We start from the raw sequence: 21,371 nt of genomic DNA on the forward strand, positions 1-21,371 counted from the left end.
TTCCCTGACCAGGGATCAGAGCCATAACCCTGCATTGGAAGCACAGAGTCCTAACCACTGGATTGCCAGGGAAGTCCCAGCCTGGCTTATTTGAGTGAGGTCAGAAGTGCCAGTAAGAAGCTAAGAGAAAAGTCAAAAAATCTCCCCCTGTCCAGAGTCATCTGGATTCTCCATCTCTAAACACAGGTAAGTTGAACCATTCCTTGTCTGCAGTACCAGATGTCTGCTTAAGACCCCAGCCTGACCTGGGACACAATCCCAGCTCTGCGCTTGCTGCCAGGGCACCCTGGATGTGTGGGCTGCTGTCTCTGGGCCTCAGTTCTCTCATCTGTGAAATGGGATTGGCAGTAGGAACCCTGGCACAGCATGTGGCAGGGAACACAAGTGTTCATCAAATATTTGACAGCTGTTATTAAGACTGTTCCTGTCATAGTTATTATTAATCCCAGAGGAGGAGGCGATCTATGAATCACCCACGGAGATGGAAGAACATTTTACACAAACAACTCTAGCTCTTGATACACCATAACAGGCCCTACGGTGCCCCTGTCAGCCTCACCAGGGGCTGTTTGGGGACCCATGTACACAAAAATCTTATTGCCCCTGGTTGGGAGTGTTCCCACTGCCTGCCAAGGCCCCCGCCTGACCTGCCCAGAAGCAGCAGGCCATGAGCTTCTGGAAAGCTCCCAAATTCCTGGGATTTGCAAGCAGGGGCTCAGACAGACCGGCTGAGGCGGGGAACACAGAGATCCTGGCTCTCTGAGTTAAAGATGTGGGAAGCAGCAGCTATAGCCTCTGGCAAGAGTTTACCAGCCCATTGCTCCTCCCTCAAGTCACAAAGCAGGCCGTGTCCCCAGCTCAAGGACCTCACTGTAGACTCTTCGCCCAGCATCCCTCAACCCCGAAAGAACGGAGGGGAGCCCTTAGGGAGAATCAGGCACCTACTTGGGTCTTGCTGTCTTTGCCAACAGGGACGCCCATGATGCAGGAGCTCAGGGGGGGGCAATGACATTCATCCCAAGCCCCAGGTCGGTGCGTGCCAGTGGAGAAATGGGGAGCCCTGGCCCAGCCCCGAGTCTGCAAGGCGAACTCCAGAGCTAGTGTGACTTGAGTGGTGGATGAGCCTCCAATCCTTCCTGCTTCTAATCAGATTGAGGGGATGTGCGGGGAACTCTGCAGAAACGCCCCCAGGGAGACCAGGTGGGGACCAAAAGGCTGTGGTTGCTAGGAAAAGCCGAGCTGTTGCCAGCAGAGATCAGGTCGCTAGGCGACCATCTGCCCGTTACCAGGGCCTGCGCGTCATCAGTAACCCCTGTGTCTCCACAGAGCTGGCAAGAGCATCCTTCCCCAGGCAGCAACAGCCCAGCCGCCTGTCCCACGCCTGACAGCCTCTGGCATTGTGCCTGGGATCAGCCACTCTGTCATCACAAGACCCTTGTCCTTACTTGGGGCCCTAGGTCCCAAAGTTCCCTGAGTTTGAAGTTCTGGGCAAATATTTGTGTGATCAGGTACGTGCCTGGCAGTGTTTGTAGGTAACTGTATGCGTGTGCTTGTGTATAGTGTGGATACATGCAGGTGAATGCACCTGTGCCTGTCTGCAGGCTGTGTGTGGGTATAAGTGCCCTGACAACACGTAAGTGTGCACATAACCCAGCACATCTGTGTCTGTGTGCAGGTGTGTATGCACAGTGCAGATATGTGTGGAGTGCCCGTGTGTATTAGGCAGAGAACATATGTGTAGTTAGTATGTGTGCCTGGGTGCATTGGCTCCCTGGCCTTCCAGTGGTGTTTAGTTCAAGAGCCATGGCATATAAAGGGATTTGTAGGCCTGAGTGTTGGGCATGTGTGTGTTCTGGCAGAACAGCTCAGGGCTCTGCACTATACCCAGAGGCAAGAGGAAAGGAGAGAGCAGATAGGGCTGTACTAATGAAAACCCAGGCAGCACCTAAGGTCTTCACCTAAGGGAGTGAGAGCATCCTGGCTCTGGAGGGGCCTAGAGGGCAGAATTAGGACCAGGTTACAGAAGCCAAAAGGAAGCACTCTTAGTTTTGGCAGTAGACATAATTTTCTAAGTCAGAGGTATGTGTGGATGGAATCAATAGCCTTTAGAGGTTGTGAGCACCCCATTATTGGAGGCAAGCAAGTAGTTATGTGGCCTCCTGCTAAGGATGGAAAGATTATATGTGAACTGGGCAAGCGTGGACTCAAAGCAGATGAGACTAAGCAGGCTTCTAGCTCCCAAATCCTATGTGGTCTCATGATTTAACTGTTTCCTGACTGAGACTAAAAGCGACCCTTAGTAGAGATGAGAAGTTTGGTAGTTTTTGATGGACCGCATACTCCACACCAGGTCCTACTGCATCTGTTCCCAGCCGGCCCTCTGGCCACTCAGCAGGGGCTATTATCCCCACTGCCAGACCTCCCATTTTACAGATACAGAGGCAGAAGATCTATGCCCACCTGCTGCTCACCCGGGTCACTCTGCTGAGAGAAGCAAAGCTTGGGCTCCTAACACTCGCGGTGCTATCTTGCCTTAGGCCATAGCCAAAGGGACAGGGAGGCAGGGTGTGGGCCAAGGGGTACCACAGAGGGCAGAACGACAGGGACAGGGAACAATGCCAGGGGGGTGAATCAAGGGGAAAGACTAAATCACCCGGTCTGATCAGGGGAGAGATTAAATCACCCAGCCACCTCGATGCTCCTCCTGCTTCAATCTCTGCACAGTGCAGCTGCCAGCCTGCGTCACTCCCCTGCTCACAAACCTTCCGTGGCTCCCTATTGCTCCCAGGAAGTCAAGTTCAAGGCCTTCACAATCCGGCTCCTCTGAAGGATCATCTCCCCAACTTCAAGTTACACTGTCACTCTTCCTGGGCCACGCAGGCTGCTCGTGAGGCTGCAGTTCACTTCTGCCTCCTTGAAACACTTTCCAACTGGCCTCCAGGTCCCACACTCTTCTCATCTCCCTCTCCTCCTCCTTGGTCCTTTCTGGTTCCTCCTGAACTCTGATCTGGCCTTTGGGTCTCTCCTTCATCCATACTCACTCCCTGGGCACCTCCTCTAGCCCCACTTTCAATTCCGTCTACCAGACTAGACACCTGCCTTTACATCTCTGGTCCAGCCTCTTACCCACTAACCCCACTCAGGCACCCAGCAGTCTGTGCGTCACCTCCACATGCATCCATCTCACCATCTGCCCTTCTGTCCAGCTCTCACGGTTCAGGATTCTCTCCCCAAAACCCCCTTCTTGTGGAAGTGCATTCTACATTTGTTTGCCCGTATAGGGGTGGATGGGGTGGGGGTGGTTGTTGAGTGTTGGGTATTGTGAATCCCAAGGTCATTATGAGCCCAGTGGAGGTCTCCCAGCAGCCCCCTAGCCTCTCTGATCAGTGCTCAGTGGTTCAGCACACAGCACAGAACAAAGGGAGGAGCTCCCATGAGCAGCAGAAAGCATTCCCACCCCAAAAGCCATGGCAGCCCCTCCCTGGGTCATCCCTAAGCCAGGCGCACAAGTGTCTTACTCCTGCTCCTCCTCTTCGTCTTCCTCCTCCTCTCTGCCTTCCACCTCCTCTTTCCCTCTGCCTTCTTCTTCCTCTTTCTCTCCACCTTCTTCTTCCTCTTTCCCTCTGCCTTCTTCCTCCTCTTTCTCTCTGCCTTCTTCATCTTCTTTCTCTCCACCTTCTTCCTCCTCTTTCTCTCTGCCTTCTTCCTCTTTTTTTTCGCCTTCTTCCTCCTCTTTCTCTCTGCCTTCCTCCTCCTCTTTTTCTTCACCTTCTTCCTCCTCTTTCTCTCTGCCTTCCTCTTCTTCCTCCTCTCCGTCTTCCTTCTCCTCCTCCTCATCTTCTTTCTCCTCTTGAATCCGAGGCAGCTCCCTGAGTTGAGGTCAGAGGCAAGAGGCGAGGTCATTTTTAGCTGCACCCCAAGTCCCCTTCCTGCCCCAGTTCTCAGTAGGATGTCCTATAACCACAAGACTGCACGTGGGGAGCCCTGGCCTCTCTCTAGCAATGAAGGCTCCCTCCCTGCATCAGGGGCCTGTCTTGGCCCCCAACCACCCTGGTGCCAACCCTAGGTCACCCCTCACTCTCCCTGGTCCTCAGTTTCCCCATCTTTGCAATGTAGGTCATGGACCTATGGACCTATGGACCTGAGGCCTCCTGACTTGAGCGGCTAAGACTCCACAGGGACTGAACTGAGAAGCTCCTGTCCTTGCGGAGGGTGGCCTGGCCATCACTACCATGGTTACACACTCCTTTCCTTGATGACCCTGCAATTCCCTTCTGGAAATGTACCCTGCAGATATCCATATATGCACATTCAGGGACATGTAACAAGAGTGCTTGTGGCAGAATTATTTAAAATAATAAAAACGGCCATCAATAGTGGACAAGTTAAGTACATTCTGGCATATCCATACAATGAAATTCTATGCAGTTGTTGAAAAAAATGAGTATGATCTCCATGTTATCAATGCGGAAAGATCTCAAGGTACATTGTTGAATGAATGTAGTAAGATCGATGGATGTGATATGCTATATTTGTGCAAAAAATGAAGGGAATCCATGATCACATATGCTCAGATAGGCCCTGGAAAGTTACAGAAGAACCTTGGCAGCTGTCGTGCCCATGGGGAGAAAGATGTGTATCTGGTGGGAGGGAGAGGGAGGAGAAGGTAGGCTTGGTCCCAGCTCTCTGCCCTTTTGCATATGGGGATTCTGTACCATATGCCTGTTATCTTCCCAGACAATCTTTTTTTCAGGGCCTTCTCTGGCTCCCACCTGGGCGTCTGCTCCACCACCTCGCCCTTCTCTTCATCAGCTGGAGCTGCCTCTGAGGTCCGCGGGTTGGTGCTGGTGCTGCCCTCCTGGTGTTCATCCTCCTCCCAGTGAGGGTCAACCTCTTCTAGGATGAGATGCGACTCCTCTTGCTCTCCAGGGAGGATGCTGACTACAGGGGACACAGGATATGGGAGAGAGTGGGCCTGGGCCTCTGAGTCCCAGGGACCACACAGGGAGCCTTGGTCATCACCAGCCACGCGCCAGTTCTCAGCCAAGCAGCGGAAACAGCAGTCATCACTGGGACCACTGACGACCAGGCCAGTGCTAAAGTGATGGGCTGAAGCCCACAATAATTCACCCTGTCTCCTTCCATTAGTTCCCCCTCTCTTTTTCCTTTTGAGACAAGGCTTCTCTGGTGGCTCAGATGGTAAAGAATCTGCCTGCAATGCAGGAGACCCAGGTTCGATCCTTGGGTCAGGAAGATCTCACCTGGAGAAGGGAAGGGCAACCCACTCCAGTATTCTTGTCTGGAGAATCCTATGGAATGAGGAGCCTGGCGGGCTATAGTCCATGGGGTCACAAAGAGTCGGACACAACTGAGCAACTAACACTGTCACTTTTCAATTATAGTTAGTCTTTGTTTCTCAGCAGGGCCTCCTTCCTGGAGGTCTGTACAGAAACGATGCTTCCAAACACAGAATTGTAGGTGACACCATGAGGTGACACTATGCTCAAAGTCCACCCTGCCATATCAAGGTGCAATGGCCTGGAATGTCCCGAGGGCTACAGAGAGAGCTTGTTCACTGCCTGTTCTCCAGATGCCACCCCTGCCGACAGCACCCTTCATGCCCATAATCTCAGAACCTGCCTCTGGAAGTCTAGAAAGATTTTCTCTTGAACTGGAGGCTCCAGCTCCAAGGGAACTTGACTTTCTCATGGACGTGATCTCACTTTCAACATTACTCTGTGGACTCTGGTCCCTGGCAGAGAAAGTGGGGCTGTGAGCGTGGCAGAAGTGGGTGCAGGGGAAGTTCATCAGGAGCTTGAGCCCACCCCCAGACAGGAAAAATGGGAGAAAGCTGAAGATTACCTGGGAGCAGGTGGTCCCCAAAAGCTCCAGGGCTCTTGGTGGGCCTGAAGCCAGGTGTGAATTACTAATGGTGACTTTCAGTGGAAGCTGGCCTCAAGTCTTCTCCTCTGACTCTGGGAGTTTTGTTCATAATGCAGGATAATAACAACAATAGCACCAGCTACACTTATTGAGCATTTACTATGTGCCAGGCCCGGTACTAAGTGACCTACATGGATTAACTCAATTAGTCCTCACGTCAACCTTTTGAAGTGGGAATAACTATTATCCCTATTTTATTTTCCCTCTTTTATGATTTATTTCCCATTTTACAGATGAGCAAACTGAGATGCAGATTAAGGCTTTCTTTTATAGGGTGTTTCCCTCACGCCAGGCTCAGGGGCAGTCTGCCTTCCAAGAGTTCTCACTCCCCACTCCTGCCTCCTGTCTTCCAGGTACAGATGTTATCCTGCCTCACAGAGGAGGTGCCCACCACATCCTGGACTACAGTCCTATCTCCCCTATCCCTCTAAGCACCCTGGATTCTGACCAGGGAAGACCCTCCCACTGTGGCCCTGAACCCAGTGGTGGGACATACAGGTCATAGGTGCTTGCTGTTCTATGTCGTCACCCAGCCTTGGTGTGGGGTCTTCATGCGGACCACGCCTTGAGGGTGCAAGTTCCTGCTTGACACCCAGGGGTCACCCATAGGACAGAATATCCCCTGACCCATGAGCTCATGAGCTTTTGCAGCAACCCTGCAGGGTAAGAACAGTTCTCTCCCCATTTTATAGACCAGAGACCTTAGACCTGTGTCTAAGGCCACACAGGATGCCAGAGGCAGGGCCAGGTCCCCTGACTCACTTCCCAGGTGCTATCCTAGGTGACAAGCATGCCCCAGAAGCACCTGCCCAGCACTGGCAGCCACCCCATGACAGATGTTGGATGCCATCCTTGCTCACATCCTTGCTTTCCCTCTCATTAACCCTCTCTCTTTAGGTACTAATTAGTGAGTAGGCATTTTACAAGCATTTTCTCCTTTCATCTCCGTGCCAGGCCTGTCCCCATTTTATAGCCAAAGAAGAGGATGGTGCCTGAGATTACCAGTCAGAAAGGCAGGCAGGGGGTACCGATCCTGGGGTAGGGCCCTCCTGTCCCTGTAGCTGTAAGGTGGGACCCTCTCCGCAGGCATCTGATTCTCAGCTCTTTCGGCTTTTCCAGGGTCCGTCCAGGCACCCAGGTCACAGATGGAGCCACGAAGCGCTATGGATGCTCAAACTCACATGGAAACTGCTGCTCCATCCAGGGCTTAAACTTCACCCTGGAGTGCCTCAGGGCACACCCCTTCCTGTGCAGTATCCTCCCAGCCTAGGGTGGTCTTCAGGGCAGCCAAATGGGGTCCTGACTCCAGCAGCGCAGGTCGATAGCTCTATACAGGGAGGGAGCTATTGCTTCTAAGACCACCTGACAGGGAGCCCAGGGGCATGGATTCTAGGCCAAGCCGCCCACCCGGTCCCCGGGTTGCTGGCAAAGCCCTGGCCTGGACTTAAAACCCCCATCCTCCCTGGCACGACTGGGTCATGACACCCGTTCTCTCTGTCTCTCGCTAGCCCAGACCCGCATCTTATGGCCCCTGAAGCACTAACTCCTCACTAACTGGGTATTTCTCAAAGTGTGGTCCTCTTCACTACACCACCGTCAGAGTCATCTGAGCAAGTGGGTGCTTCTTGAAAGTGCAGATTATCAGGCTCCCACTCTTTAAATTGGAAGGTCTGGGTGTGTGACATTCTTCATAGCCACCCCCAGATGTCACCTGAAGTTCAAGAACCCCTGCTTCAGTGGCCTTCTCTGCCTCCGATGCTTGCTTGGCCTCAGAGTAATCTCTGTGAAGTCACTGCCCTGCTCGACCACCTCCAACAGCTCCCCGTCACCTACAGCCTAGTCCCCTGACATCAGGCCCCGACTTTTCTAGTTTTCTGCATCAAGGACTCTGGGCTCCAGATTAGCTGAAGTGCCCAGCCCTCTCCCTGTACACTCTCACCGCCAGGCATATGTTCACCCTGTTCCCTCTACCAGCTTGCCCTCCCCTCGTTGCCAGTCTGAGACCTCGGGGGTCTCAAAACTCAAAGGCCTATGTAGCTGGGGAGATGAGAGTGGAGGGTGCCACCTGCTCTCAGGTGGCAGCTGCCACTCAGACTGTCCCCAGCACACAGTGTGGGACCATGACAGCCCGATATTCCCAGTTGTCAAGAGAAGCCAGGTTTTTCTGTGCCAAGCCACCTGATTTTTCAATGTTGACAACTAATGCCAATGTTTAAAATCCTCCTTGCCCGAAACAAAGACATCTTATGGGTCAGCTGGGACCCAGGGCAACTGGCTCAGGACCCCTGGCTGACTCCTTCCAACAACCCCAATATGCGGGCCATATTAATTCACCCACGTCTCAAGCCTAAGTACTCCCTTTAGCCTTACCCGGAGCAGTAACATCATGCAATCACAAGTTTGATGTACTACTATATGCTTTTAATGTCAGTTAAAGCATGTGATGTCATCCACTAGTGGCCTCCAAATTTTGGAGGGGGAGAACATGGCCAAGCCTAAGGAGATCCTCTTTCGGGAAAAACTGTCCCGTGGGGGCGCTGAGTGCGTCAGGCACCATCCTGAGAACTGTGTGGGTGTCCTTTGAAAGCCATGCCCGTGGGCGTCCTTGCAGCCTTCTGGTGGGAGGTCTTCCCGCTGTCCAGCCTAAACCCTACAGGCTGCCGGGCTGGCCTTCCCCTTGCTCAGGTGGAAAAGGGCAGCCTTAGTCTCTGAGAGGCAGTTCTGGGACTGGCTCCCCATCACCCTGCCTGGGATTGGTGGCGGGGGTGGGCAGCAGGGGGTTCAAGGAGGGTAGGGAGTTCAATGGCCACCTCATTCCCCTCCCCAGCAGGTCTTCTCTTCAGGGCACCCTTCTTTCCTTCCATCCATCTGTCCATGTGTCCATCTGCGCTCTCCCAGGCTCCCTTCCCTTTTGTTTCAGAGGCTTCCAGCTGCCACCACCCCTGAAACAAAGGAGAAGACAGAGGAGTGGGTGGCGGGGTGGACAGACAGAGGGAGTGAATGAGTGAAAGGATGGGGGGATCTGGGAGACCGGGCAGGGGAGGGGTCACCCTTATCTGAACAGTGTTCACCCCAAGAAACTATATCCCAGTCCTAACCCCTGTTACCTGTGAGTGGGACCTTATTGGGAAATGAGTTTTTGCAGGTATCACTAGTTAAAGATCTCAGGGTGAAGTGATGCTGGATTTAGAATGGGAGGGACCTAAACCCAATGACACCTCCTTATAGAAGACATGAGAGGGAGGTTTGGCAGACACAGAAAAGGCAGAGCTTGGAGGGCAGCTAGACACCAAGGGGCATCAAGGATAGCCAGCAGCCACTGGAGCCAGGAGAGAGGTACGGCATGGTGCCCACCTCAGAGCCCCAGAGCCAACCCTACCAACACTTCAGTTTTAGACTTCCAGCTTCCTGAACTTAGAGAGAATACATTTCTGCCGTTTGAGGGTATCCATTTCTGGTCTTTGTTATGGCAGCCCTAGGAAACTGACACACCCCTAGTTTCATTCATGACCCACAGGCTCCAGGCACACAGCTAGGTCCTGCCTGCAGCTGGCTTTCAGAGGATCAGGGAGCGGGTTCAGAGGGTGGGTGGGGGGTGAGGGTCCATCCTCAGATCTCTCACTGGCCCCTGGGGGTGGAGGGGATGGGTCTCTGTTCCAGGGAAGGGCTTCCGGTCCTCTAACCTTGGCCTGGCTAAGCAGCTGCTGCTGGGCCCAAGGGACTCTAGTCACTGCCCCATGACAACTGCTCTGTGACCTTGGGCACATTTCTGCCCTTCTGCCCACCCCAATAGCCGTGGGCAGCCCTGCTCTGCACCCTTTAGCGTGGCCGTGAGCTCGAGACTGAGTGAACTCTGCTCTGAGCCTTCCCTTCACGACACTACCATGATTATACAAACCCCATCGCCTCCCATGCCTGAGCTCCACAATCAGCCAGTCTGCGCGTGCCGCCCTGTGTCGGAGTGACCACGTGCGCTAAGTCGCTTCAGTCATGTCCAACTCTGACCCCATAGACTGCAGCCCACCAGCTCCTCTGTCCATGAGATTCTCCAGGCAAGAATACTGGAGTGGGTCATAAAGGCCACCATAGTGGGGCTGGGGCAGGCAGCTCTGGGACACCCAGGGCCCACATTCTGAGGGCCTGTGTCCAGGGTGAAAGAGGGCCACTGCCCTTGACCTGAACTCTGCTCCGCTCACCTCCATCTCTCATCACAGGCCTGGCACAGAGCAGCCCTCCATGAGCATTTATGAACACATGAATGGATGTGTGGGTGCCCCATATCCCACATGCCTTTCCAGAGGCTATGACATGAAGGAAGAGCAGATTTTGGATCTCAGCCCTCCCCTCCAGGCCCCAGTCCTCCTGCAGGGCTGAGATAAAAAGCAATACATACCCCCCACAGGCAAGGGGATGCCCTCCCAGCTCAAGGCGTCCAGTACCCCCATAGAAAGCCCATCTCTCTCCTTTCACCCCATAACCAGGGACTCTGCTGAGCCAAACCCACTAGCCCAGGGGACCATGGGACACTCTCTCCAGGGCTTCCTCGCAGGAAGGGAGGCTCATCTGACTTGATCTCAGAATTATTTTTTCTGGATAGAAGCTGGAAGGCAGGCCAAGTTCCTGAATATGTGCCCATCCCCTCGGCTCCCCGGTCCCCAGGAGGGGGTCTCCAACCACCATCTGATTCTGGGCCAGGCTCTGGCTACCTGGCCAGGCTGACCTGAAGTGTGGCCTGCAGAGCGTGGGCTCTCCCAGCTCCAGGTCTGGAGACTGGCTACCCCAGCCATCCCCATGTCCTTGCCTGGCCCATACGTACTCAGACCAAACAACCCCACAGAGACGCACACAAGGACCCACTAAGGTGTCACTTACTGGTCTGCACGTCACATGTCACTGGGGCATCAGACTCCTGTATGGGGGGAGAAATGGGGAAACAGTTTCTGTGGGCTCCTTACCGGCCTTCCTGCTTCAGTCAGCACTCCTGGCATGCCAGGAGTAAGAGGGTATCCTCACAGCACCCGAGACACTCCCTTCCCCTTAGAGTGGCCCGCTGCACTCGTCATTCCCCTATCAGGCTCACCGCTTGCCTGGTCCCACCTCAGCTCCTTTGCCCAGGTGGGCACCTGCCTTGGTTGCCCTCTCTCTGGTTCTCTATGCATGAAAACCCTCTCCCATCCTCCCCTGAGGGTTCTCTCAAAGCTCCATCTGCACGCAGGCCTCTCCCCACCAGCCCATCCTCAGAGACCCCCACTCAGTCAGTGCATCTTCACCCACTAATCATTCCTGCTGCTGGACACCCCCCTTCCCTCCTCTTGGGGAGCTCCAAAGCTGTTCCTTCCTCTGCCGCCCACAGAGGGTGTGTAAACATGGAGCCTGAGGGGTCAGCCGGCAGGGAAGCAGTCCTGGAGCTTCCTGTCCACCTTCCACTACAGGGGGACTACCACCCAGGCCTCCCATTCCAGATGCTTCTATGAAAATGTTCAATTGTGTCCAAAGGAGAAAGGCCAGGCGGCGGGTTCTTGGAGAGGGCAAGGTAGGGTGCCCTGCTCCCCTCTCCAACCCATGTGGGAGCTCTAGATCGTCAGAAATGCACACAGGGCCTGGTGGCTTCCCACGAGCCCCACTTCTTCCTAGAAGATTCCGGGCCTTGCTTGTCTCTGGGCCTTTGCGCATACTGACCTCCTGCCTAAAGGACCCTTCCTACACCAGCCCCTTCATTTTCACCCACCCTCTTCTTACTCCTCCTTCAGGTCTCAGCTTGCAGGCCACCTCTACTAGGAAGTCCTCCTTGATGCTCCTGGGAGGCTCCTCCTCTGCATCCCACATCCTCCCTGCTCCCCCCATGGAAGCACCTCCCCAGTGACTGTGACCAGCGGGCAGGCAGTCACTGTGGTTACAGTGACCAGAGAGTGTGTGTATGTGGAATGGACATGAGCCATGCAGACAGGCAGGCTAGGGGGGCTGAGTTCTTGTTGCAGGCTCCCATCTTCCGTCTGTGCCCTCCCCGACCAGGGACAATCTCACCCTTGTCTGAGCTCCCAGGACCCTCCCACCACCACGACCCAGGACCCCTACTCCCCCAGACAGCACCCACCTGCTCCCCACCCTTCCCACGGATCACTGGCTGTGGCAGGGCCATCTCCAGCCTGTGCAGGATCCATGCCATCAACCTGCAAGTGGGAGAGAGAGAAGGGGCCATGTCCAGGCAGGAGAACTCATAGGAAGACTGAGGCTAGAGTCAGACCCCTCCCCAAGGCAGGTAGCAACCCGCCAGAAGATGAACCAGAGCCCAAGTGCCGAGGCCTGAACACCGCTGCCCCATCCCTGGCCTCCCCAGGTGAGCCTCTGGTGACTGTTCAGACCCCAGCAAGTAACTCAGTCCCCCGCTACCCTCCACCCCACCTCTAAGATTCATTTCCAGCCCCTCACTCACTGCCAGGGTGGGAGCACTTAGCAGTACCTATCTTGATTTTATTTTTTTGGCCACATGGCATGAGGGATCTTAATTTCCCAACCAGAGATCGAACCCGTGTCCCCTGCACTGGAAGAGTGGAGTCCTAACTACTGGACCACCAGGGAAGTAGCCATCCTGATTTTAATTGCGTGTATCCTTTGAGCCAACAACTCCATTTCCTCTGATTCTCTTGCACATGAACGCGATGATGCCTGTACAAGTATATTATCTGTTCCAAGAGTGGAAACCCACCTAAATGTCCACCAAATGGTTAAATAAAAGCTGGTACATGGGTATAATGAAGTAGTATGCAGCTGCCGAAAGAGTGGAACTGAGCTTTATGTGTAAAAACCACCTCTAAGATATATTTTTAGGTTAAAAAAAAGTGAGATGAACTGGAATCTACTACTAGAGTCTAGCGTATCTAGAGTTTGCTGCTGCCGGGTATGTACGTTTGCAGGAGAAATGTTCTCCGAGCTCGTCTGCATCTCGGAATTGTGCAGAAGCAGGAGAAGCTGCAGATGTGATGGCCCAGGGAGGGGGCGCTGCAAACCCGCTGGAATTTTCTCCCAGCTGCATGTGTTACTTTTCTAATTTAAAAGACTTGTTTTGGGGGGGCAGGGGGCTGGTGGGTGGGTGGGTGCGGTACTGGGCTGGGGCCAGGCACTGAGCCTGCTGCCTGTGGGAGGAGAGGTGTTTGAGGGGCTCACCTGGCAGAGTCCTGCGGGGGCGGCAGGGAGGAGGCTTGAATAGTGGGCTGGGGCTCTGGGATCGGTTCCTCCTCAGGCTCCGGGGGGCCAGGAGCTGGCAGGGAGGGGCTCTCCTGGGCCTGCAGCATGGGCTTGATCTCCAAGGCGGGTCCTGGGGGCTCTAAGTAACAGAGAGGAAGGGAGTAAGGATGACATGGCGGGGCTCCATGCAACCCCTAAGGGCATGGGATCCAGATTCGAGGTGCCAATGTGACTGAGTGGGGAACCCTTCGGGACCATGTTAACTGCCCCCATCCTCAGACAGACATGGAGCTGAGGTGCAGGGCCTTGTCCAGGCCTTGACGAGGCTGTCCCTGGCTTCCCAGCCTGGACTAGGGAAGGGGTTTCAGAGTTCCCACAACAGCCAGTTCCCTGCAAGCTGAACCACTCCCCGAGCACCCTTGGAGTCCCATTTGTACCCCCAGCCCAGTCTGTGACTATCCCAGGCAGCCCCTCCCCAGGTCCCTTCCCTGTACCTGGACCCAAGGCAGCATCTGTAGGCTCATCGCTCCAGCCCTGGGTCAAAACAGGAAATGACATGACGGAGGAAGAGGTCAGGTGCGCTCAGGCCCTGGCCAGCCCCGCCCACTCTTCCCCTCCACCCGTATCCCCTCTTGCAGCCACTCCTCCCCACTAAGGATCCTGCAGGGAGGAGAGCACCCGTCCCCCACCAAGGGTCCCAGGGGTGAGGAGCACTTGCTGGAGTAGGTGGGCCCTTCCTGGGTAGTCAGCTGCCTGCTCTCCCTTTTCAACTCACCTCAGAGATTTTCGGGGGCTGAGGCAGCATTTTCTCCAGATTCTGTTCGAACCACCGGAGGAGCCAGGGCCCAGGCCTGCAGAGGGGCCAGGGGTCAGCTGAGCAAACTCAAGTGATCAGCCCTTCCCCAGCTCCTGTTCTGCACAGTGGGGACCTGGGACTGCATACTCTTAAAGGGCTTCCAGTGGTAGGGGACTTCTGCCAAACTGAAATTCTGACCCAAGGCTGGACAAGGCTCTGGAACCACAGGCCCAGCCTTGGCCTCCTGGGCAGCAGATGAGAGTTGGGGCTGCTTGCGGACATGAATGCAGCATGGGGGTGAGGGGTGCTCCCTGTGACTGGCACAGAGAAGTCTGGCTTCATGGGTATGTGAACAGTGTGGTCACACAGGGCCCCATACTTAGAAAGGCTCATGTTTGGTTTAATGCTCTATTGTCACCATCTTAATCCTGTATTTTCATTTTGCAGTGGGCCCCACTAATTACATAGCTGGCTCTGGGATAAACACTGGGTCCCCAGATCCATCTATTCCAGGCAGCCCCACTCTCTTCAGGGAAGCTCCATGCTCCCAGGGGAACCCATCTCCCAGGTGTGGCCCAAAAGAAAGCTGGCAGGTCCTCTGGATGCCTTCATCCTTAATGGCTTTACTGGTCTCACTAGTCTCCAGAGTAACCCTGGGGATCCATGACCTAGGCAGCCTCCAGGGGACAAAAGAAATAGAAAGCAAGCGGGAGCAATGAATCAATGTATGAATGGTATGTGTGACTGTATATTCATTCATTCATCTCTCCTGTGCTCAGTCGGCTTTGTACAGCAGGCACTGTGCTGGTCACTAGGGGTTTGGCAGTGACCTAGACAAACACACCTGAGTTCAGGGACCCGATAGTCTAACAAGGCACAGGCAGGTGGAGCTCAGTGAGGCCCCTCCCAGGAGTAGGACATGGGCTCCACCATTTGCCACAGTCACCACCCAGCCTGCCACCCTCTCAGTCAGTTCTGAGAAGTCAGAGCAACTGGAGCAAGAGTATCAGTCGCTCAGTCGTGTCCAACTCTTGGTGACCTCATGGACTGTAGCCCACCAGGCTTGTCTCCAGGCAAGAATACCGGAGTGGGTTAGCTTTCCTGTCTCCAGGGGATCTTCCCAACCAAGGAATAGAACTCAGGTCTGCATTGCAGGCAGATTCTTTACTGTCTGAGCCACCAGGGAAGCACCCTGAGAAGTCAGAAGCTGTGGCCAGCTGTGAGGCCAACTGGGCACCCTACTGTCCCCCATGGTGGCCCAGATCCTGCCTCTGGGCACCCACCTCCATGTGGCACCCACCTACACAAGGCCCACCTCTAAGCAGCTCACCCCTGCCTTGGCCCCTATCCAAGGATCTCCCAGTAATGAACACAAAAAACTATGAGCAGCACAGGGCCCATCATCCCCATACTGTGGATGACAAAAGTGAGGTCCAGAAAAGACAAGAGGCTTGTCCAAGGTCATACATAGAGGTAGGGGTGGACCCTGGGCTCTGGGCATGCTGAGCCCACCACACACACTACAATGGCGCTCGGGGACAGGGACGCACCCGGGGTCTTCGGCCCTGGAGGGTTCACTGGGTTCATCTGCAAAAGAAAAGAAGCCTGTCAGCAGCAAGAGGCCTGCCCAGAGCCCCCGGTCAACCCAACTCAAACCCAGGTTTGAACCAGGCCTGAGACAGATGAGCTCTGGCCCCATGGACTCTTTCCCCAGAGCTGGGCCCAACCCAGCAGCCCCTCAGTGCTCAGTTGCTCAGTCATGTCTGAATCTTTGTGACCCCATGGACTGTAGCCCTCCAGGCTCCTCTGTCCATGGGATTGTCCAGGCAAGAATACTGGAGTGGGTTACCATTTCCTTCTTCAGGGGATCTTCCCAACCCAGGGATTGAACCTGCATTTCCTGCATTGGCAGGCGGACTCCTTACCACTGAGCCACTAGCGAAGTCCTAGCAGCCTCTAAAGCCACCACTATAATGCCATCCGGCCTCCTGTCCTTACCTGAGCCCCCAGTGCCGCACTGCCCAAGGATCTGTGCTCCTGCCTGCTGAGAAAGACAGACAGACAGACGTGGGCAAAGGATACAGGTGCGCTGACCTCCGTCCCGCCCCTTACCCCCTGACCCACCGCAGCTCCCAACCCCAGCAGTACCTGATCTGGACTCTCCAGGCCTGCAGCAATGTTCTGGGAGGGCCTGCTGCTGTGGGCGGGCTGCGGGACAACCTTCTCCACACCCTTCCTGAGCCAGGTCAGCACCCAGCCTCTGGGACTGCTGAGGGACAGAGAGACTGGCCTGCCCTCAACGCCCCCAACCCCTCCCTGGTCAGCATGGCAGTCCACAGCATCCTAAAGAACTTGGTTTGAACCCCAAGCCTCTATCTCCCACTGTGATTCTTCAGACACATCAACTCCCTTCAAGAGCCTCGTGTTCATCTCTGGAAAATGGGGGACACCAATGCTTGGCGAGGCCAGGCCTGCCCCATGCCATTTGAAGCCCACCCTGCTGAGATACTCAGTAAAACATCAGCCAATTATCCTTGTGCCCAGTTAGCCTGGCTCCAGGGGGCCCCTCCTGCACTGGGCTCGTGTCTTGTGTTCTGGAAGGGTTGAGGGTTTCCTGTGGGGTGTTGTGACAGAAGCTTGTGAGCCCAGACAGAATCACAGACTCACCATCTGAAGCCAACCACCCACCCCCCACCACACACATGCTCACTGGGGCAACCACCCAGGGTCTAAAATGTGACCTTTTTGGGAGATTTCGTGGGAAAGTCTGGATTTCTGTCTTCATGGGGAAAATCAGAAGCTCTGGCCACACCAAATCTGCATTTCCCCTGAGCACTGAGAAATCTCTGGTCCCCAGCCTCCATTTCTCTTGTTCATATGGTCGATTTGGCCCAGGAGAACCCCCTCCTCTGCCCGAGGCTCCCCTCAGCCAATTCCTAAGGTCACCTGGGCCTTTGCTTGGGAATGACTGCAGACCAGAGAGCAGTGGCCATCCCCGCCCCCTCAGTGGCTCCCTAGCTTGGGTGGGGGGCTGGCCCTGAGGAGAGGGGAGGGTGCTGTAGTACCTGTGAGCTTCGGGAGCCACAGAGACCTGAGCCTGGAGGGATGTGGGCGGAGTGAGAGCAGTCTCCTGGGTTCCTGGAAAGAGTCCCTCTGACTTTAGGACTAGACCCTCTCAGAGGCCCGTTTCTACCTGCTGGGGAGGTCAAGTCAGAGGCAGAGGAGAGGGGAGGGGAGAACCCTGAGGGAGTTGGAAGCCTGCAGTCCTACCTCAGCTCAGCTAGAAAGTCCCCAGGAGTCTGCCCTTAGCTTCCTGAGCCTCAGTTTCTTCATCTGTGAAATGGGTCTGCCAGCCTCATGGGCTGCTGCAGGGCTCTAAGCGGAGGATACAGCCCTTCTCCCTCCCCTCCCTCCCCCCACCCACCAGCCAGGGCTTCCAGCACTCACCCTGAGGACCCAGAGTAACCGCAGCCACTTCCTTCCCCACGCAGGGCTCCTCTGGTGGCTGGAGGGGTCAAACAGGGCCATGTGAGCCCCCAGTGATGCCAGCCCTGGTACAGGCGGAGCAGCCCTTGACCCACCCATGACCGAGCCCCAACAGGAACAAACAGCTCTATTCTCACAATGGTCTCTGAAATCCTAGGGCCTCACCTCCCACCTGGGACAAAGTGTCTCCCAGGTCTACCACCTGGCCCAGAAAGCTGCCCCACTCAAGTGTGCAAACACTTATATTTGCATATAGATCCAGACACAGATATTTGTTTGTATACATGTACGTGTATATGCCAGTCACATAAACATACACACACATATATAGGCGTATACAAATATACTTGTGGTTTTGCACTGACACACAAATATGTACTCATAAACACATTATTTCAGGTCTATTAACACACAAATACACACAGAGATGTGCATACATGCACAGGTGCACAAAATATGTACATAAATCTAGAGCTGTCCCAGATGTGGACCAGGAACCAGTGGCAGTCTGCAAACTGTTACTGGTCCACAATGTTTAAGAGGTTTGCAGCAGTGTGTATATCAACACACTGCTTCCTTTAAGGAGAAAGTCATACTGCAAAACAATACCAGCTGAACTAAGCAGTGTGCTTAATATATAGTAGGTTTATCTCTGGCAAGCTCCTGGTCTCTTCCTGGACTAGCAACAAATGGTTCAGGGCCTGGCTACTTTGATTAGGTCTGTTTTAGACTCTAGAGGTTAGAAAACAATGGCCAGTGGGCCAAATCCAGCCTAGTGATTGTTTTTGCAAATAAAGTTTTATTGGAACACAGCCACCATGTTCATTCATTTATATATTGTCCATGGCTGTTCTCACACTACAGTGGCAGAATTGAGTAATTAACAGAGATAGCATGACCTACAAAGCATAAAATGTTTACTATCTGGCTGATTACAGAACCAGGATACCCCCACCCCCCACGTTTCACTTTGGCCCCAACTTTCTCTGTTCTGGAAGCTGGGTGGGGGCAACTGATCCAAGCTGGGGATTCTCTGAGCAGCGAGGCCAGCGTGACCTTCCTGGCCCTTCAGTTCTTACCAGGGACACTTCCTCTAGCTCAGTCTCCTCGGGAGCTGTTTCAGGCTTCGGCTCCAACTCTGGCTCTGGTTCTGTCCCCTCCTCCTCTTGCTTGGTCTTCTGAGGGGTCCCTGGGGGCTGAGGCAGCACCCTCTGGACCCAGCCCAGCATCCTGACACCTGCAGGGGACAAAAAGTCCTTCAGTATCCCCTGAGAGCTCGCGGTTGCTCCCACCTTTCACGGGCTGCTTTTGTGAGTCACATGTTTCCCTTTTCACTCACCATCTTTAAAGTACATTTTTGCAGTTATACTTCCAGGTATTTTCCTTATAGAAGCATTCAAGCCCACACATATATGTGTAAAGAGGTGGGTCATGATTGTGTTAGAGAAAAAGATGAAAAATATCCACATATCCATCCGTGTGTTGTGTAGTCACTTAAGTCGTGTCTGACTCTTTTGTGAGCCCATGAACTGTAACCACCAGGCTCCTCTGTCCACAGGATTTCCCAGGAAAGAATACTGGAGTGGGTAGCCATTTCCTTCTCCAGGGCATCTTCCCAACCCAGGGATTGAACCCGTGCCTCCTGCACTGCAGGCAGATTCTTTACTGCTGAGCCACCAGGGAAGCCTGTAGGAGGCTGGTTATTGGGAAGTACCTAATTGTTCATCTGTAAGCAGAGCACAGACTAAATAAATATCCAATAATGGAATATTATGGAGCCATTGATTTTAAATAGATCTATTTGAACTAACATGGAAAGACCTACATGCTCCGGACTCCAGTCATGAGCAAATCGAGTAAATGCTCTATGCCTCAGTTTGCTTGTCTATAAAATGGGGACGTGAATAGTAGCTATCTTGTGGAGATAATCGTGAGGATAAAACAAACTGATGAGAGTGACTGGCACATGATGAGAGCTTAATAAATGTTGGCTGTGACTATTATTGGATGTCAAGCAAAAATGCTAATTTTAGATTATCATGTTCAGCAGAACCCCATTATGAATTTTTTAAAATACATGATGAGCAGCATGTGAATGGAAAATAACTTTTTTGTTTAATATATTATAAAAATTAATATATTTTCATGATTTAGAAAATTTTAAGATAAAATAACAGGCACCCTTTTTCGTGGTTTACTGCGATAGCTACCTTACATGGGTTCTGATTCTGGCTTTATACATCTTTAGGGAATGGGCAGCCCTGACCTTATGATTACACCCCCACAGGATGGCCCAGCCCAGCGAGTATCACACAGATCAATATATGCAAACTCCCAGCCCTTATAGGACCTTTTTGAGGCTGTGCTGGCATGGTGTGGCCTCCTTCCCCTGGCCATGGGCAGCCAAGGTATTAGAGTGCTTCTCTGTCCCTCCATTGCCAAGGACCCTGGTCCAGGGCTGCAAAGGGCAATCACAGGCCCAGGATCCCTGCCCCAGGGCCCAGCTCCACACTGCCTGCCCTTCTGCTCACAGCCCCGACTTCTGTCTCCACTCTGGCATCAGCGGCCCAACTCCTTCTAAGTGAAGCTATGGTGTGGCGACACCGCTCTTAGTGAGGGGGTCAGATCCCTGGCTCAGCTGCCAACTATGTGAACCTGGGCCAGACACGACATCTCTGGTCTTCCCTTTCCTTGTTGGGTGTGGGGGTGTCGACACTGATTTCCAAGGTTGGCAGAACCCCACATGGCATGTTTAGGATGGCAGATTTCACCACCCCAGCCAGGCACAGGCAGCTCCATAAGCCACGATCATTCATCCTTGTTCTCACCTCCGCCTCCTCCTCAGCCTCAGGAAAATAAGCATTTTTTCATCACCGCTTTATAGCTAAGGAAATAGAGGCACAGAGAGGTCAGGAGACCTGCCCAAAGTAACACAGCCAGTAAGTGACCCAGCTGCGCTTATGCTCAGTCTGGCCTGATTCCAAGTGTCCTACGTCTACCTGGAGGTGCTGACATTTGCCCAGGATTGGCTGCTTCTGCACCCCAGTGCTACGAGCCATTTCCCAGCAGGCAGCAATTCTGGCTTGTGTTTCTGAACCTTTTGGAAATGACTAGGGGAGCCTTCCCCACTCCAATTTTCCTTCTTTCCCCAGCCATTTCCTCCTGGATAGAAACACGTGCAGGTCCCTCCCGTCTTTTTGCCCTGTTGCTGCTGATTTCACATTGATGAGGGAGGCATAGGCAGGAAGGGGGCCTGGGAGTGATACTCAGAGCAACAGTGGTACCTGGACCACCAGCCTTTCACAATCTTCCAGGGAAGCTGGGGGGATACAGATTCCTAGGCCCCTGTAAACACTCTGCAGGACCTGGAATCCATATTTCACAAGCTGCCTTGGAGATTCACTAAGGTTTGAGCCTCACAGGGAAAAATAGAAGCCTCAGGTTTCTAGCCTTGCCAGATTCTCCATGTCTAAATGTCTTGCTGGGAGAAGAGCATGGAAGGGGTCCCACAGAGCTGCCACCTCACCCTGAGTTACCTGCTCGGATGCCGTCCACCAGCCAGGACTTGCCTTCTTCCTGCTTCTCTCGGATGGCCTCTCAGACACAGCGGGGATTAATTGGCAGCAGCAGGGCCGTGTGCAAAGGATTAGGAGACTCTAGAGAGGGTGGGGAGGTGGTGGTGGAAGAGAGGCGATCGATGCCAAGGGAGCTGTCAGCAACCCCCCAGGGGCCAGCAGGGATCTGGGCCTCAGGGAAGGAGCTCTACTCGACCCTGGTTGGGGCATCATGATTCCCCATAGACCTTGGCCAACCCACCTAGTGATGGTAGGAGAATAACTGCTTACAGCCCCCAGGGGACCCTGGGAGACTCCTCAAGGTGACAGGGGCTCATCAGTCTCAGTCAGCAGTGGCAGCAGGCACATCCCAGCTCTCCAGCCCTAATGGAGGGACTCAAGCAGGG

The 21,371-nt window shown here is 53.9% G+C and overlaps 1 protein-coding gene across 1 annotated transcript; it reads right to left on the minus strand.

Moving 5' to 3' along the window:
- Positions 1-8,367: 8,367 nt before the first annotated feature.
- On the minus strand, positions 8,368-18,639 carry LOC139177078 (cyclic nucleotide-gated channel beta-1-like). Its single transcript, XM_070770660.1, has 12 exons — positions 18,490-18,639; positions 17,372-17,429; positions 16,990-17,062; positions 16,073-16,193; positions 15,923-15,968; positions 15,475-15,511; positions 13,904-13,979; positions 13,623-13,662; positions 13,108-13,267; positions 12,038-12,113; positions 10,816-10,852; positions 8,368-8,885 (listed from the first exon to the last, which is right to left on the minus strand). Exons 1-12 carry the CDS (start codon positions 18,637-18,639, stop codon positions 8,860-8,862), a joined length of 900 nt encoding a protein of 299 aa, XP_070626761.1. The 3' UTR covers positions 8,368-8,859.
- Between the last annotated feature and the right edge of the window lie 2,732 nt (positions 18,640-21,371).

This window comes from Bos indicus, chromosome 18, assembly GCF_029378745.1.
Source record: "Bos indicus isolate NIAB-ARS_2022 breed Sahiwal x Tharparkar chromosome 18, NIAB-ARS_B.indTharparkar_mat_pri_1.0, whole genome shotgun sequence".
Lineage (NCBI taxonomy): Eukaryota > Metazoa > Chordata > Mammalia > Artiodactyla > Bovidae > Bos > Bos indicus.